The sequence below is a fragment of the Helianthus annuus genome, chromosome 4, assembly GCF_002127325.2.
Source record: "Helianthus annuus cultivar XRQ/B chromosome 4, HanXRQr2.0-SUNRISE, whole genome shotgun sequence".
Lineage (NCBI taxonomy): Eukaryota > Viridiplantae > Streptophyta > Magnoliopsida > Asterales > Asteraceae > Helianthus > Helianthus annuus.
Genome location: NC_035436.2, coordinates 168,894,202 through 168,913,188, shown reverse-complemented (window position 1 = coordinate 168,913,188; position 18,987 = coordinate 168,894,202). Strand labels below are relative to the sequence as shown.

The 18,987-nt window shown below is 37.0% G+C and overlaps 1 protein-coding gene across 1 annotated transcript; it reads left to right on the top strand.

Annotated features, from left to right (window-relative positions):
• Positions 1-17,758: 17,758 nt before the first annotated feature.
• On the top strand, positions 17,759-18,679 carry LOC110933733. The gene has a single exon (XM_022176939.1). The coding sequence runs from the start codon at positions 17,759-17,761 to the stop codon at positions 18,677-18,679; it is 921 nt and encodes a 306-aa protein (XP_022032631.1).
• Positions 18,680-18,987: the final 308 nt, after the last annotated feature.

Below are 18,987 nucleotides of genomic sequence, written 5' to 3'. Positions count from 1 at the left end.
GTCACCACAAGGTGTCGTGTTTTAACAAATGGTATATTGAAATTGAAGACTTTAAACAAAGTTACTAGGATTCTAACAATGGGATTACCTTGAATATGATGATCTCAATTCATCATATGGGATTTTGAATTGAATATGTATTGTGAACAAGTTCAAACAATTGAACTTGGTTTGGACATATTCCAACAATGGATATATGTATTGACAAGAAATGGTTTCAATGAAAATCTGGTAAGTAACTTTGAAAAGGAGTTTTTCAAGAAATCGATTGACTCGATTATCAAAATTCGGCATTTTAAAATCAGAGGGGGGGGGGGATTCATTAAAACTCATGAGTAGATGATCTTTTTGAATTGAATTTACATGCACGACAAACAATGCACAGTATAGGAATTTGTCAAGAGATGAGACAAATGAGAGTTGACTCTGTAAAAGAAAAACAAAGACCTTTTATTGATGAAGTTTTTGTTCGGAATCAAAAGTCAACTAATACTTAAGTGCAGACAAAACATAAAGGTGTTTATTTTAAAAGTTATTATGGTTTATGGTGTTTATGCGTTCTTCTTAGCTTCATCTGGGTTTCTGTTCTCGTTGTCAGGGGCCTTAGATAGTTTTGGGCAGTAGCGACGGAAGTAGCCTGGATCTCCACATTTGTAACATACGTTAGTTTCCCTTTTCCTTCTACATTCTTCTTTTACATGTCCAGCTTTCTTGCAGAAGTTACAACGAAGTGTCTTCTTAAAGTAACGTTCTCTTGCGTGCTTTTTGTTGTTGCTGGTAGATTGTGTGATTTCTGGTTTCATTCCTTTGTCCTTGAAGGATTTGTTAGAGTAGAATTCCTTATAGGAGTAGCCATAGGTTGTGGTTTTCTTTCGTTTGGAAGATGGAGTTTTGATACGAATATCATGACTTTCGTTGATACTAGGGCTAGGTATGAAGTGATGGGTATGCTTACTGTGTATAGTAGGATTTTCGTTTATAGGCACAGAAAGTTTAATAGCTTCAATGATCGAAGGTATGGCATTCGATATTCCTTGAGCTATTATATTTTCTATAGTGTTTCTATCAAAAGAGTTTCCATTACTATTCTCAATTTCTTGATCACATGCCATTTCCTTTGACATCTGAATTACAAACATGTTCAAATATAATTATCACAGAATTAAACAATTATACAGGCATATTTTGTTTGGCATCATCCTAATCATAACTATTAGTATTATGTGATGATATTTAAGGTAACATATACATGTTATATCTTAACATTTTCTTTTATTATATATCTTATCAAATTATAAGGAAAATGGTATCTTATATGTTTTCTTCCTTTGATGTAATAGCTTTGATACTGCCTTAATTATATTTCCAGGGCTCATGGCTGTATAGGTATTCAAAAATAAAGATAAGGGATTTATATGAAATTCTAAGATTTTCTGTCATTGACCTATTTATTGTTTTTCAAGAGATGATGCCAATACAAATATCCTTAAGGTATCATTTGAATTAAAGTTGGGTATCAAAATAGATGTTGAGTATACATGTAGCTTTGTTTCTTCTGTTATATAAAAGCTTGTCCTTTTGCAGAAGACATTTGATTCTTATATATTTATATATTATCAAGAAAATTGGTGTCTTGTATATACATAAGGATAAATATAAAGTGTTAAAATCAACTTATAAAAATCTAGTTACATAATTAATTGTATTAGCTATCCTGGTTATTTTCATAACCTTGATATTAATCAAATAAATTTCTATCAAATTTATTGAAGATAATATGTTAGAATAAAAATAAAAGAATTCATTAAAATTTAATAGAAATAGAATTTTCTGGATTCTTTTTAGAGAAATTCTAATCTTGACAGGTTAACTAAATTTTGGTTATAACATAATTATAATTAAATTCAAATTCTACTTATTTAATATTCGTAATAACCAATACAAAGTCTGGTGTTTCTAAATTCGATCCTTAATATATTAAGAAATATTAAGAATGAAGTATTATCATAATATATATACATATGAATTAAATATAATTTAACAAATGAATCGAACTTATCAAATGGTAAAAAGTGTTTCTTTTAGAAATATATGTATATATATTTTAAACCATATTGTTGTACCGTACTAAATATTTTTGTACATATTTTACTTCATGAATGAAATACTATTTATAATATTGATACAAATCGTATATATAAAATATATATATACATTTGACTTACAAATAAGTTTTAAGTATTTCCTGTTAATACATAGGTATTATGTATTAAAATCATTTAATTACACAGTATTAAGTTGTAGTACGTATTCTGGTTTTATAAAATATTTTGCATTTTCTGTGGTATACATATATGTGTTTAAATTTTAAAATCGTCGAATTGTAATAATTCGTGTTCATTATTAAATTTAAGGATTATGTTTTATAAAATTCTTTCTAATATAACTTTATTCAAGAGCCAAATATTTTATTTTTTCAAAAATATTATTATCATTATTAGTTTAATTCAAAACAGAATTTAATAATATAAATAATGATGATAATAACAACATATCTTAAAGATTTTTCTTTAGAGCGCACGTGTATATAAAATTTTTAATTAATTATCATAAATGTTGACTTCATACATAATTTCTGAATATTACGTAATTTATCAAATTTTGATAATTAATATTTAGTATTAATGACAAAGAGTTATAAAGTGATTTACAAAGTATTTCAAATTATTGTATTTAAATAATAGTGAAATATTATATTTTAACAAAATATATGTGTTATCAAAACTTTGCTAAATACACATCTTTAAATTAAGTAAAATACCTTTCTTTCAGTAAATAACATTTTATATTATGATATTTTAGTGATATCGTACCTAAAGGTGTTATTTTACATCCCTGGTTAAGATATTAATATCAATATCATAATAATATATTGGTATGGTATATATCACAAAAAAAAATTGAATATAATTTTATGAATAACTTTTCTTTTTATAACTTGACACGTTGTAAAATATAATAGGAATTACATATCCCGAGGATTTTAAATGATATAGGATCATTTAGATACATAACATATTATCTAAATATTTATATCATGATATTTACAAAAGATCATATCTGAATTGCATTTATTTTATATTAATATTAAAATATTAATATTAACGTTGTATTACTACTATGAAATTTATTATGTTTCCACATATACATATGGATATAATAGATACATCAGATATTACAAAATTTACTTAAGACATGATATTATTAATATGAGTAGGAGTTGGGTAGAAAGTGGGTTTTTCCTAGAAAGTCTAGGAAGTAATCAGAATGCGACATGTGGCATTGAAGATTTTTAACTAGAAGGGCAATTGTGTACTTTCACATTCTATTTTTATTTTTGGAATTTATCTTCATTAGCTAACTATCCATGTCCATATTTTGTAACCGTTTTTCTCCATGATTTTCTGAATAATTTGTTTTTGAAATCTAAACCAATTGCATATTCCATTGTTCAGAAGATTACTGGAAATTATCAGCATGTTCTTGGTGCTGTGTTTTAACAGTTTACAGGGCTAAAGTCAATTTTTTTTATAGATCCCATAATATAAATGGGGTTTTGTAATTGGCAGATTACTGTTTTGTAATCTGCTTGCTGTTAAAACACAGCGTCAAGAAATCCTCCAGCATTACCAGCATGGATGGTAAAACACAACGTATGAATCTGCTTGTTGTTAAAACACAACTATATGAATCTGAATGCTAAAACACAACTGTATGAATCTGCTTGCTGTTAAAACACAACTGTATGAATCTGAATGCTAAAACACAACTGTATGAATCTGCTTGCTGTTAAAACACAACTGTATGAATCTGCTTGCTGTTAAAACACAATTGTATGAATCTGCTTGCTGTTAAAAGACAACTGTATGAATCCGAATGCTAAAAATCTGCTTGTTGTTAAAACACAACTGTATAATCTGAATGCTAAAACACAACTGTATGAATCTGCTTGCTGCTAAAACACAACTGTATTAATTTGCTTGCTGTTAAAACACATCGTCAAGAAAACGGAGATGATACAAACAGTATTTAAATGGTGATGATGAACTCGGAGATGGAGAAGTGTTTTAATTTGATCTGGTGCTCTCCATCCTTTCTAAAGTTATCTTCTTCCATGATTGTAGTAATTTTTGGTAGGGATTGGGGTTTCGAAGATGGGTTTGGAGAGAGAGAGGGAAAATCACGTGAAATTAGGGACTCGGTTTGACTGACGGTTATCTAATTGATTTAAAACACGATATATTGACAAAATTGCCCCTAGTCTTTTAAAACAATGAATTAAATAAACTAAAAAAATTACAAGATTGTCATTGACTTCATCTTAACCATTAAACACACCCATTGGATGGCCCAGATCGCTTCCTAGACTTTCTAGGAAAAACACACTTTCCGCAGGATCTCTACTCTTATTAATATATATCATTTATATATATATATATATATATATATACTATAGCATAAGTGTAAAATACAGATATGGGTAACACATATTGGGATTTAAGATTCGTTAATGGCATAAAAATCATAATAAACACATTAAGATTTTATGTTCACATAATAACACATAAGATATTAATTTCCTAACACAAATGGTTAAGGGTTTAGGTATTGGAAGAAGACCTAAAGGGCTTAAACCAGTGGCATAGCTCTGATACCACCTTCTGCCACAACCCCCGACCCTTATCCCAGGGAGCGGGCGGCGTGAGCCAGTTTCAGTGGTATCGGTGTTTATCGATTTGGCAGCGGAAATTTCATCAGGACCGTAGTTAGGAAATATTTTTATCAGAGTTAAACAACAAAAATATTTAAATTAAAGAAATGAGATAAAACCCAAGTTTCTCTGGTAACACATTTATAGGTGGGACAAACCCGAATTTTCATTTTGATGCATCTATAGGGAATGACCCCAATTATTGAAAACAATTCTCCCTTTTAATTAGGTAACTTTTATTGCCACTTTTCTAAGCCTTCAGTGCTCTCTAGCTGGCTTTTATTAGCTTCACACTAAGTTACCTGAAACACGTGTTTAAAACATTTTATCAGCAGGAAATACTGGTGAGTGAATCCCAGTTTAGTCAAGTTTTTAATAAAAAACCATAGTACAGTATTGAGGGCGCATCCGCAATTACATTTGTTTCCAAGTCATATCAATTACCACCACACGGTACTGTCGTTCCGACCTATGGTCATGTTACTCCTCGCAAGGGAGTAACAAATTTTGTATACAAAACCCCAAATTTACCGACTATAATTGTATCCTTACAAATACTTAATAACTGCTTAATGTATAATTAATTAAGTGAGGTTTTGTAAAAACAATTTGCATAAAGGAGATTACTGACATTGCTGTTATAGGGCTTTCCTTTGTAACTTCCTGGTTATAATCTAATTAAATAAACAATGCACACGTGTTAGAATAATAACCCATTTTAATACCCTCCCTGAGACGACATTCCAACGACTACGTCGGGCAGAACCACGACAGCCGTTACGGAATCCTAGATCAATCGGGCAGAGTAACTAATACGTATCCAGGGTTTATGATACTTACAACGAGGCAGAGCTTCGCTAATTAGGGGGGGGGTATAATGCCCGGGTATAGGGCCTACACTACAGAATTTGAAAGAGAATCACGAAATTTGAGCGAGGAAAATGAAATGCCGATCGTTCCAATTTATAGGGCCTGTTTTGTGTTTTTACACGGCCCGCGTAAGACGTAGCTAAGGGCTACGCGGCCCGCAAGGTCTAGAAAAGGCGGCTAGGGTTGTTGAGTCATCGACACGTGGCGGCTTGTGGTGTTTTTCGGATATTGAGCTGTCGCGGCCCGCGTAAGTCGAAGACATAGTCTTCGTGGCCCGCAAGCGATGCTAGAATCTTGTTTTTATTTAAGTTTTATAATAATAAAGGTATTCGGGATCGGTTTTCGTATACGGGGTGTAATTTAAGACATATAGGGGTATTCTAAATATATTAGGGGTGTCAAAAATATTTTTGGAGGGTTGATATATCTTGGTATAATTTCTGGATTATTTAATAGAATATATAATGCACACACATTAAGTATAGTAATCCAATTCCACTTTATCCCTACGTCACGAGACAGAACCCCAACGAATTTAGGCAGAGCCTTGACATACGTTACGGGGCCCTACGTCAGTCGGACAGGGTATCGATGATCAAGGGTTAAAACACTTAAAACGGGGCAGACCTTTATTATTATTATTATGAGGTAATTAAAAATATATATATAGAGAGAGAAAGCGAGATCGAGAGAAGGAGTATGAGCAGTTCGATCTCTTTACAACTATCTCTATTTATAGTTGAGCACTTGACTTGTTAGCTACGCAATCATTTGGATTTCTTTGAATCTCCATGGGACACGTATAATGTGCCATATTCATACACGTACACTAATTTTTCATATGTTAAGTTTAACTATTTTATTATTTTATTTAAAATGGAGGATACTACCATATATGAGTTAATTTCCTTCAAATGTTAACACAATGCACACACTCGTGCACTTTTGTATTCTTAATTCAAATACTTTGATTTTATTTTTTATTATTATAATTAATTCAGCTTTCACTCATTTGACGCTTATAACTTCTAAAATATGACGTTCTATAAAACAATAAATATGCCATTAGAATGAAAATAATGTCATCTACATTTTGAATCAAGTTTCATTAAAAATTGAGTAGGTTCAACTATATCGTACTATTATTTTTTTTTATAAATTAATTATTAAACGGTTCCTAGGCCCATCTAGGTACTTCATATTTCTAACATTCAACTCACCCATGATCTATTCGTGTAATGACTTTATTTTAAATTTAAAATTTTGAGAATGTTACAACTCTTAATTAAAAATGTGTTTTGCAGGTTTGATGGAGTTTAAGGAGCTTTTAGGAGCTTTACGAGTCACCGGGATGAAAACCGGACAACCGGGAAGCATTACGGATCAACTGGCAATGCAAAGTGAAGAAATTGGAGGAGTGGAGCTGGAGAGGCCGTCGCCGACGCCCTGTGGAAAGTCCCATCAGCCAACATTGCCCGTAACCAGTCAAACAAGCCGTCGCCAGCATTTCAGTTTTTGAGAGGGCGTCGCCGACGGGGTCAGGGCCGTTGGCGACGGGCAGTGGTTTTGTAAAACGCGAATTTTGGGGATCTTTGGGTTAAGAACGATTTTGATTGGCTCTTAGGCCATTAACTCGTAAGTTACACTTCTGGGAGTTTGAATATCGTCTTTGGAGCCTAAAACATCACCATCTTCATTACCAATCCATACCCGTCACACACATCATCCGAATCAACCGAATTAGAACCCTAGTTCATCATCATTACATTCATCTTTCAATTCATCCATCATCACTATTTTACCCAAAACCCTAACCACCAATTCCTCCATATTCATGCTCCAAGATGACCCAATTCGAGTTCCAAGCATCCGTTGATCAAGTCTCGTTCACCATGAGCGAATAATTTCTTGGAGGTTTCACCCCGGTGTAGGTTATTGTAAGTCTAGGGTTTGAACAATGTTATTAGTTTGATTTTGTGACAACTTGAATTGTATTTGAATTGATTGATAATTGTCTTGCATTTGAACTATATTTGTGAATTGTCGAATGAGTTATGAAATTTGACTTTGCGAAACAAGTTTGTGCAATTATTCCTTGTCATTCAAAAGGTTTTACTTATCCGAAGTAACGAAGTGCATTGTGGTCCGTGATATGTGTTGATAGCAATTGGCACCTAAGCTTTGATGATAGAAATCCGTTAATAACATATTCGAGTGAATCAAATTTAAAACGTGTAAGAACCCTAGGATTGCAATTACCGAACCGGGTGTGAGCCTTGTTTTCTCTATCTTGTTTAAACCTTTCATTACATTCTTGCAATTGTTAATTTTTAGTTGTTAATTAAACCAATCACTTTAGTATTTTTAATTCACATCTTTTTAATCAAACAAAAATACTCTAGCAAGCTTCATAAATTGTGACATTCCTTTTAATTCAATCGAATCCATTCGCAAACAACATACTCTTCGTGGTTCGACCCCTTACTACCACTAACTATTTGTTAAGGGTAATTAGGGCTTATAAATATTATCTTTGACCGGAGCGCGACATTTCGATCAAATTTTGGCGCCGTTGCCAGGGAGTGCGTGCGCTTTGTGTTTGGATATTGTTTGAATTTGCGTGATTAACTGTTTAAATTGCATAGTTTCTTTTCTTGTACTTTGTCTTTTTCCTTGTTACGCGGGGTGTGTTACTTGTGCAGGTTACAGGTAGTGCATGCATACGCGGAACTCCGGGAGGAGTTCACCGTTAGTCTACGAACCGGAGATTGAAAGAGTCGCAAGAAGAAATCTAGAAAGCCGGTTAGAAGCATCCCTTGTTTCTAACCAAGTCACCCAAACACCACAGTTCACACCATCCATTGAAACCGATTCAATGGCAAACCAAAATTCAAACCAAAACCTGAACCAAAACCAAAATACAAACCAATTCCAATACCGAGGAAACTTTAATCCCGCTCAAAATGTCCAACCCATACCTCAAGAACAATCGGGCGGTAATAACAACTCTAGACCACCTACACCACCTTTCCGAAACCAAAATACCAACAATACCCAAAGAACACCCCAACAACAAAACCTTCACTGACATAACTCCTTACCCAACAACCTTGATGACCAGAATGTTAATTCCGACCGTAGAGGCAATCGAGATCGTGGCAATCCCGTGAACGAAGACCCGTTCTTTAATATCGACGACTTGAGAAATGCTATCCCTGATGATGCACCATTTAGTGTTCCCGGATACCAATCGCCGGAACATGTGAGTATTCACTCGGAATACTCAGATGACGGGGGTAATTATAATGAATGGGTAGATGATGACGAATGGGGTTATGTGAATCGTGACAACATCTACAATGATAGAGGTTCTGAAGATGATGAGTTTGGCTACCAAAATGCCAATTTTATGGGGAACGATAATGTAAGTCCCGAAAATCCGGATCAAACAACGATATCAAACGATCAACAAGGATGGGCGGAATCCAAACTTGATGATCTTCAAGAAATCAAGAACAATAAAGATGAAGATTTGAAGAATTGATTCAAAAGCTTAAACTTGCATACAATATGGAATTGTCTAATACAAGTTTCTAAAACCAAGGAACCAACACTTTGCCCCTAATTATCATTTCCTATTTATAGTAAGGGGTTTCCCCCAAAACCCTAGGCCCATTTCCCTAAAGCCCACTCTAATACCCCCACTTTCTAGAAGCCTTATCCACAATTACTAATCCATAAACCTATTGGACCTAACAATCTCCCCCTAGGTTTACTGGATTAGTTGCTGAATCCGTCAGGAGGACCATCAGGCAACGGAGCTGGATCTGCAAACACACGATTCTTGAACTTCTTCCTGTTGGCAGCAAAACGCAGGGCTGCTTCGACATGCTCAGAAAAATCAGCACCTCTGGAACTTCCTACATTGAACCTGATGCCGCTTGAGCTTTCTGGTTGCAAATGAGTTGTTTCAGGCAGATCGAGATCGAAATCGAATTTTTAATCAAAATCGAGATCTTGCGTGCTTGTTTCTTGAGTAGCAGCAGTGACTTGTGGATCGGTGGGCATAGTAGGCTATGGTTCTGAGCTTGGGCCAGTAGAATGATTATTAGGAGCTATTTCGGTTCTTCGTTTCTTGTTGGATGCTTCTTCAGCATCATCTGTCGAATCATCTTCAGTTTCAGGAATAGATACGGAAGGAGGGTTTCCGACACTAATCTTCAGTGAATCAATCAGGGCTTGTAAAAGTTTCAGCAATCAATAACATTGATTCTCCAACGGGTTCTTCAGCTTTCCCAGAGACAATCACTTCCACATTACTGTCGTCATCAGATTCTTCTTCGTCTGAATCTAGCATTTCTGTTTCTATCTCAGCTTTCTCATCAGCAAGTGTGTGTTGCACGTCATGTTCTTCGGCAACTATGGCATTCAAAGGCTTTGGTTTGTAAAGTATAAGAACCTGCAAACCTTGTAAATCGAATAAGTGGTCCAAGAAGACAATGAGAGGATCTGAAATGCTTAGAAAGAGAAAAGGGCCGAAATGTGACTCGAAAGAGAAATGGTTGACAATTTATAGTGTTTCGGATTGGGCCTGAGATCAAACGGCCAAGCCCCAAGTCGGAACAATGGTCCGAATTACATTCGAGAGCAATGGGCCGGATCTGATTCGTTTTATCCGAAATAGTGGGCCCCAATCCGAAACAGTGGGCCAGATTATTACTTTAATGATTTGCTTTTTCATGACAGAAAAAATCTTTCTCAAAATCAACGATCCAACCAATCAAGCAACCCCTTTTTGAGCATAGAAATAAGAAAGACAAAACAAATTAATAATAGAAAACTAATGGAGGAGTAATATAGGGAGAACCTGCCATGGGATCAAAATCGTTCTCGAACTGATTAAGGGACACTTTTCAGCTCTTCGTTTACTTAGGCTGGTCCACGCAATTGTTGGTATGTTTGTCCTCTTAAATCCACCGCTCAAACTTCAACTTTTTGCTTTGTGATACGCTTTTAGGTAGTTTTATACTGTGACATCTGTGTGTCCCATTCCAAGGCATACCCCCGCGATCAAGGTAAGCACAACGGTTCATCGTAGCAGGTGAGTATACTGAGATCATCCTTTTATTCTATTTTTTATTTTTCAATGCCAGACTTCCTGGTGAACAGGTCAGTACTTCCGTACAGCAGAGAGACCAAGGAAGATCTGACGAGAGCCCTTTTATTCTATTTTTTATGTTTTTATATTTTTTTATTTTTTACAACGCCAGACTTCCTGGTGAACAGGTCAGTACTTCCGTACAGCAGAGAGACCAAGGAAGATCTGACGAGGGCTCTTTTAGCAAGATATCTTGACTGTGCCCAGTTCTGCATATAATCTGGATGCAACAGAGGGACAGCCCGGATGATACATCAGTATAAAGACCCGAAACTTCAGATGTTGGCTATCTATCAACGCAGGATTTAAGACCATGAAATCATACACCGTTGGTCTGTTACCCACGAGATGTTCAGTCCATTATGTTTGTATCACTTTGCTTCTTTTGCCTTTCGAGCGGCAGACCTATCAACACATCGCAGTGGAGCCGAACCTGTTTAACATTGAAACCTTACGTGTGTTAATCAAGTTCTTTAACACGAAAGCTCATTTCATTTCCCAAGCAACTATTTCTCCCCCTCAAACGATGCGTATGTACATATATGTTTTTTTTTTTGCTTTTCTCCCCCTCAAACTATGCATATGTACATATATGTCCCTCCCCCCCCCTAAATTTGTGCATCACACTTTATGCGCAAATTTACTTATTTATTTACATTAGCATAGAAACCTTGGTTTTTTTTATCGCTCAGTCGGTGATACGTGTCATTTTCAAAAGATCTACAAGCACATTGAATCTCGAGATGCTGACAGGTTTTATAAAAAGATCCGCTGAATTAGTATCAGTGTGGATCTGTTTAAGTTTAAACAATTATCTGTCATAGCTATCTCGAATAAAGTGCACATTGATATCAATGTGCTTGGTTTTAGAGTAAAGGACAGGGTTTTTGATAATCTGGATAATGGCATCATTATCAAAATAAGGAGTAGAGTTTAGATAAGTCAAACCGAAATCCTTGAGCTGGTGTTGTATCCAAAGAACCTGGGAGCCGTAGGCAGCAGATGCTGCAACGTACTTTTCTTCTGCTGCAAAAGTGAGCGGTTGCTTCTTGCACTGCCATGAGATAAGACTGTCTCCCAAGAATTTGCATCCAGCCGATGTACACTTCATATCCCTGTCCATCTTTGAATCTGTCATATTGAATTTGGCAAGAACGTCGTGAACATATTTGCTTTGACAAATCAAGATTCCTTGACAGTTTTAACGAACTTGCAAGCCCATAAACATTCTCACTTCTCCCAACGAGCTCATTTCGAACTTCATTCTCATCATACGACAATACGAATGGCCTCCAGATGTGCCATCTATGCGTGCATCTCTCCAAGATCCGGACCTTCAACTTGTTCAAACCTTGACTGCCAATCGTGCCTTGTTTCTCACTATCACGTCAGGATCATCTTGTTTGTTTTTGAATAGTCATGAGTTGATGCCCCTTGATTTTGTTGTGGGATCACACACCAGCAGCTTGAGATTAAGAAACTTCTAGATATTATACCAGATTGCTCCCCCTCACTTGACGCAGTAACGTTGTTGATCACCGGTGGATCTACAGTGCAATATGAGGGAATTGCTCCCAGAAACAGAGAAGTTCCTTGAGCATTTGAGGGTCCTGAGGAGACTTCAATGTTACAGACTACACCATCAGGGATAACTACATCAGGTTCAGAAGTCGGCTTCTGAATCAGTCGAAGAACGAAATTGCGAGTCACTCTTGGTGAAGAAAACCTCCATTCCTATGTCATGCATCTGAGATACATTCAAAAGGTTGTGCTACAGATTAGGGACATAATTGACGTCTGAGAAGGTGAGAACCCCGTTTCTAACAGTGCCCTTCATGGTTATTCTTCCAGTTTCCCTTCCCGTGAAGTTGACAAATCCACCATCGAATATTTTTTTTGTAATTCAACTGGGATAAGTCTTTTGTCACATGTCTGGAACAACTACTATCGATAAACTGAAGTCTAACGATCGCCCTCCATAGCCGTTCCTGCTCACTTAGCGGGATTAATTAGAAACTGGAACCCAGGCCATTGTTGACCTGAGTTGACCATTGCTATCAGTGTATGAAACCTCACGAAAGATCATATAACTTTTAGTAGAGTTTGAGGTTTGAGGTGAAGACATCGATGTTGACGGTTGTGAACACTGAGGCTGGGATCCAGCAAGAACCGTGGGCTTCCAAATCTTAGAGTCAGTGTTGTTGTTTGAAATATTTTTCTTTAAACATGATACTTTTGACTCTATTTGATGTCTTTGGAACCCATTTCTGCTAGAAAACCTTTGATGGTTCCTTTTTGCTAGATTCCAGTCTCCATCAGAATGCTTGGCTTGAGAAAGTCGATTTTCGTCTGATCGATAATGCATAGCATTCTGATGATGTGTGTTACTAGAGTAGTAGGGACGATTAACACAGTTTCTTGCTATGTGCCCCGGAATTCCACAATTAAAACAGGTTTGTCTCTTTGAGAAAAAGACATTCAGTTCTGCTTGCGTTATTCTAGGGAACTGATTTGGTTTCTTCTTTCCATTTGGCGCTGATTGCTTGTGTGCATGTTTGATCTTGGAAGAACCCTGCTTACAGTTATCAGCAAAAGAGCAAGTATCGACAACCTTACCCTTCAGCTTAGGTTCAGTTTGCTTGAGAGTCGGGTTTTCCTTTTGAACTTTCTTTTTCCGTGGTCTTCTGTTTTTACGTGAACGTTTCCTTTTTGAATGGGCAAATTCAATAGATTTTGTCTCATGTGAAACACTCTCTACAGAATCTGATCCTCTGGGATCGAGAGCTGAATTATCTGTTGAATTGACTTCCACAGATTCCTTTTCCTCAGAAACTATGTTTTCAGAAGTTTCAGTAGAGAAGGCTTCCACAAAAATTTCTTCTTCAGTTTCATCAGCTGATTCAACTGTTGAATTGATTTCCATGGATTCCTTCTCTTCAGACTTCGAGATCTCATGAGATTCTTCAGAATTGGATTCTACGGATATCTCTTCTTCAGATTCATCACCCTCTGAGTCCTTGACATCAGCTGATTCTGGTTTCTCACACGAAGAGCAGTCTATGTTTGAAACTGTTTGTCTCTCTTCGGGTGTTGCACTACTTGAATCTGAGTGTTTGTCACATTCAGAATTCCCAGAAGCGCTACGCTCATTATCTGATGTACCAGAATCTGCAACTTGAATGTCAGGTTCATCAGATGATCCCTGTTCATCAATTTCTTTACCAACACTGTTAAACATAGCAACTTTCTCAACTTTATCCTGTTTAGAAGTTTCTGATGTATCAGTTGATGTTTCAGGCACACTAGAATAGTTGCCCGAATCACCAGAACTGATTTCCGAGTCACTTGAAACAGGTGTTTCAAGTTTATCAGTCGATACATCAGATTTTCCTGTTAAAACATTTTCATCGCCATGATCATAATCAAAAACCACAGCACCTGAATCATCAGTTTTAATAGGAATACCCCGACTCTCAGCATACCAAGACATAACACAGTTCCAAGCGTAAAGGCCATTTTTATCAGAAATAACATTATCAGCAGCATGTTGATGTGATTCATCATCCTCTTTAGACTTCTCTTCAGTTCTTACTGACTCTGCACACGAGCTAGAACAGTTAGTATTTTCAACAGAATCAGAACTTGGTGAACTTTCTTTCATCTCCTCTGCGTGTTCGTTAACTGGTTCCGTTTTCGTTTCAGTTTCGGCTTCTGTATTTGTCACTGTTTCATTTATCTGATCGGACTTATCTGCAGATTTATTTTGAACATTTTCATTTTTGACAAAACTCATTGGTTTTTTGAAATCAGCATGTGGATTCTTTTTAAACTTGGATGGATCATTTTCAACATAATCACTAGGTTTTCCATACATCATAGTGTCATAATTTTCCATTTCCTGCTCAGTGATTGGCAATCTGGAATAATTATGATTGTATGGTGGCGGAACCTGTTTATAGCCCAAACCCTTACCCTTATTTTCTTTATAAGCAAGTTGCACATCGCACAGATTACGAACAGTGTCACTGGAAGTATCAAACTTTTTGATGTTTAACTCGTTTTGTTTATACTTTCCAGTGAGGAGCTCTAGCTCACCCTTCATAGAGTCACATTCAAGAGTTTTAACTGTGAGTCTATGTTTGTAGTCGTGAACCCAACATTGCTGTTGATTCACATCTCTGTGAAGCTGAGCTATATCCTTCTTAAGTGCGTCAATCTTTTCATAGAGAATTTTATTATTCTCTCGAAGGCTGATGTACTTTGCCATGACACTGTTGTAATCATCCATCATTTTAGAATTGAGTGCCCTAAGTTGTGCAACCCTATTCCTGCACGGTTCAGTACACAACAGATAGTTGACAGTGTCGATGAGCGATCTTGGTTTGTATGGCTGAGTTTGGTCTTGGGCTTGCGGTGCTGGTTTGGCCACCTCATCTGGATGAGATCCTGTTGAGTGCGGGGCTTTCACATCAGATGATGTAGCAGTCACAGGTGAAGATGAGGGAATCTGAGCAGTGCTGAGATCGGTAACAAGTGGCGAATTGGCAATGGCCTTCCCACAGTTAGTCATAGAAGATGATGTGTTTACGAGATTCTGACTCCTCTGCTTGTCCTCCTGGACGTATTTATTGACTAAGGAGATCACATCTTTTGTTTCCGTTGTAGCATGATTGTATGTCCCCATGATAACTGCAACACGATAGTCCCATGTCTTGCTATGTGGCAAACCGTACAGAAAAGCCCTGTTAATCCTACCAAGTGTCACATATAATCCGCTCTTCTCGATTTCAGAAAGCAGTAGTGTAAACCTTCTGATTACGTCTTCTACACTTTCACCCTCAATGAAACCGAAACTATTGAGTTGTTCCGAGAGCAACTGACGTTAGAATCAATACTTGAGGAATTCATTGTTGAACCAAGTTATCGTACAACCAAGTTATGTCAAACACGAGCCGAGGCAAGAAACAATGCACACACTAATTTGAACACGTCGTAGATGAACGAACCGGTTTCCTTTACTGCACCTCAAAAACTTGTCAAAAATTATCAAAACGAACAAACACCCTTTTTTTTAATAAAAACCTTTTAATTGAATATTAATAATTATGTAATGATGACCTAATTATTAATTATTAATATAATATAATTAATTCAAAAAAAAAACAAAACGACAATTCCACTGTCGTTGTTTTCTTCGTAAAACAAGTCCCAAACCCTAATATGTTCAGCCGCCGCCGTCAAGGTGATGATGACGATAAAGTGTGGTGACCGGCGATGATGACAATCAGAGATGATGAGATTGACGGTGACTGGACTGTGAATGGCGGTGGTGTTTATGAAGAAGGACGGAGACTATAGTGGTCGGAGAAGGAGGTCGATGTTGAAACCGATGAGAAACAGTGATGACGACGATGATGAAGAGTGGCGGATGTTGCAAGTTGGCCGGAGACGATGACCGGAGACTTGCAAGTGATAATGATGAAGGTTGCGGGTGTTTATGGAGGTCCGTACGAAGGTGGTGGTGAAGATGTAGTGTGACGGAGAAGATGAACGAAGTATGATGAAAGGTTTAGAGATGATAAGGATGCCGAATGTGATGAAGGTGGTCGCCGGAGATGTTTATCAGGACGAAGTTTACCGGAGACGGAGTTGCAGGTAGGGGGTCGTCGGAAAATGAGGATGATGATGAACAGTGGTGGATGGAATACTATGATTTCGGATGATTTTCTATGATTTCGGATGATGTTTTGTTATCTTGGATGAAGAATATTATGGATTACGGATGAAAGAAAGATGATTTCGGATGAATGAAGTGATGATCACGGATTGGAAAGTTTAAAGAAATTACGGATGAGAGTGGATGAATACGGTCCGAGATGTATTGATTACGGATAAAGATGTATTGATTACGGACGATGATGATATTGAATCCGAGATTGAATAGAGATGAAACACTCGCTGTTGATGACGTATGAGAATATTGTCTCAGACAATTCAATGAAACGATGATTGATGATGTCGGATGTCAGATGATTTCTATGATGATGATGAGCTAATGATGAAACGATGATGTCTGATGAAGTTTTCTGAAAAGTGATTTGATTGATTTTTTTTTGAATTTTTGATTAAAAAAAAACCTTTAACACCTCTCTAAAAGATCAAAAGAGCAAACTATAACAATTTTTGAAGAACATGAAGAAGAACACGATGAACACGATGAAGATCACGAATAAAAATGAAGAATTTCTTGATGTTTGATATCAACCTGGCTCTGATACCAATTGTAAGTCCCGAAAATCCGGATCAAACAACGATATCAAACGATCAACAAGGATGGGCGGAATCCAAACTTGATGATCTTCAAGAAATCAAGAACAATAAAGATGAAGATTTGAAGAATTGATTCAAAAGCTTAAACTTGCATACAATATGGAATTGTCTAATACAAGTTTCTAAAACCAAGGAACCAACACTTTGCCCCTAATTATCATTTCCTATTTATAGTAAGGGGTTTCCCCCAAAACCCTAGGCCCATTTCCCTAAAGCCCACTCTAATACCCCCACTTTCTAGAAGCTTTATCCACAATTACTAATCCATAAACCTATTGGACCTAACAGATAACTACGGGTACGGGAATGTGAGAAATGACGGTTACGAAAACAACCGTCAACCACGAAACAACAATCAAAGGAACCGGAATGATGGGTTTTATAACAACAATAACAACAACAATGTTAACCCTAACCGGATTCCTCGTTTCGTGGGAGGAGGTAATCAAAGAGGTAATCAAGGTGGAAACTGAAGAGGTGATAGGGGAGGTGATAGAAGGGATAATCGAAGGCCGGTGGATCAAGAAGTTAACGGTCCATATCGTCGTCAACAACCTCCACGGGGAGTAAATGACCGTTTTAGGCCGGTGGTCACCGACAATGTCTCTCCGATAGTTTGTGAAAGAAGGATGTTCGATTGCAAACCCCACTACATCAATATTCTACCCCATTTCAATGGGAGGTCTAATGATGAACCATACACTCATTTGGCGGAGTTTTTGGCCATATGTAGCACCATCAGGGGGCATGATTTTGCATTGGAAGAGGTCAAGCTTCGATTATTTCAGCTTTCGCTAAAAGATAAGGCGAAACAATGGTTTCTTACACTTCCGGCAAATAGTATTCGGACATGGGGCGAGATGCAACAAGTTTTCCTTGACGAGTACTACTCGATGACGAAGACCGATGATGCTCGAGATGAAATAAGGTCTTTTAGTCAACTGTCAAGTGAGCCGTTGCATGAAACATTTACTCGATACAAAGAATTGATTCGAAAGTGCCCACATCATCAAATAGAGAAGTGGGAATTGATTAAGTGTTTTGCGAGAGGGTTGGATGACGAGACATGGAATTGCCTTGAGTCAACGAGCAATGGAACTTTATTAAGTAACCATGAGGATGATGATTGGGAATTTCTCGAGATGATGAGCAAGCGGTCAAAGGCAAAAGAGTCGACCGATAGAGCTAAGAAACATCACGTTTCCCGGTCACTTCCCGATCTTGATTCTAAGGATCGAATTTCTACTTTAGAATGGGAGATAACTCGCATGAAGAAGAAGGAGGTGAATGCGGTACAGTTTGCGGTCTGTGAAGATTGTGGGGAGATTGGTCATAGGACCGATCAATGTCAAACGGGACCGGGTGATTACACCGAGGAGGTAAATCAAGTGTATGGGGATCGGAAGCAATATGATATGAACTCCAACACTTACCATCTGGGTTTGAGAAATCACCCTAACTTCCGGTATGGTAACGCCTCGAATCAGATGAACCCAAATTTTCAGTCAGGCAATCAAGGTGGGCAAGGTGGTTCTTCCTACAATAACTGACAAGGGGGTTACCAAAGGAATTACAATCAAGGGGGTAACCACGGATATCAAAACCGTGAAGGCAATTATCAACATGGTTACAACCAAGGTGGAAATGGGGGGGGGGTACTTCAAACTCTTAAGGTGATGATTCATTAAATTCTAAACTTGATGCTATTATGAATGCCATCACAAATTCAAATCAAGAGATCAAATCTGAAATGAAGAAAGAGTTTGAAGTAAGAGATGAGTCCCACAAGGCGTTGGAGAAGCAAGTAGGGCAACTTACACAAGAAATGGCTCAGATTCGTGGAAGCGGAGGAGGACTT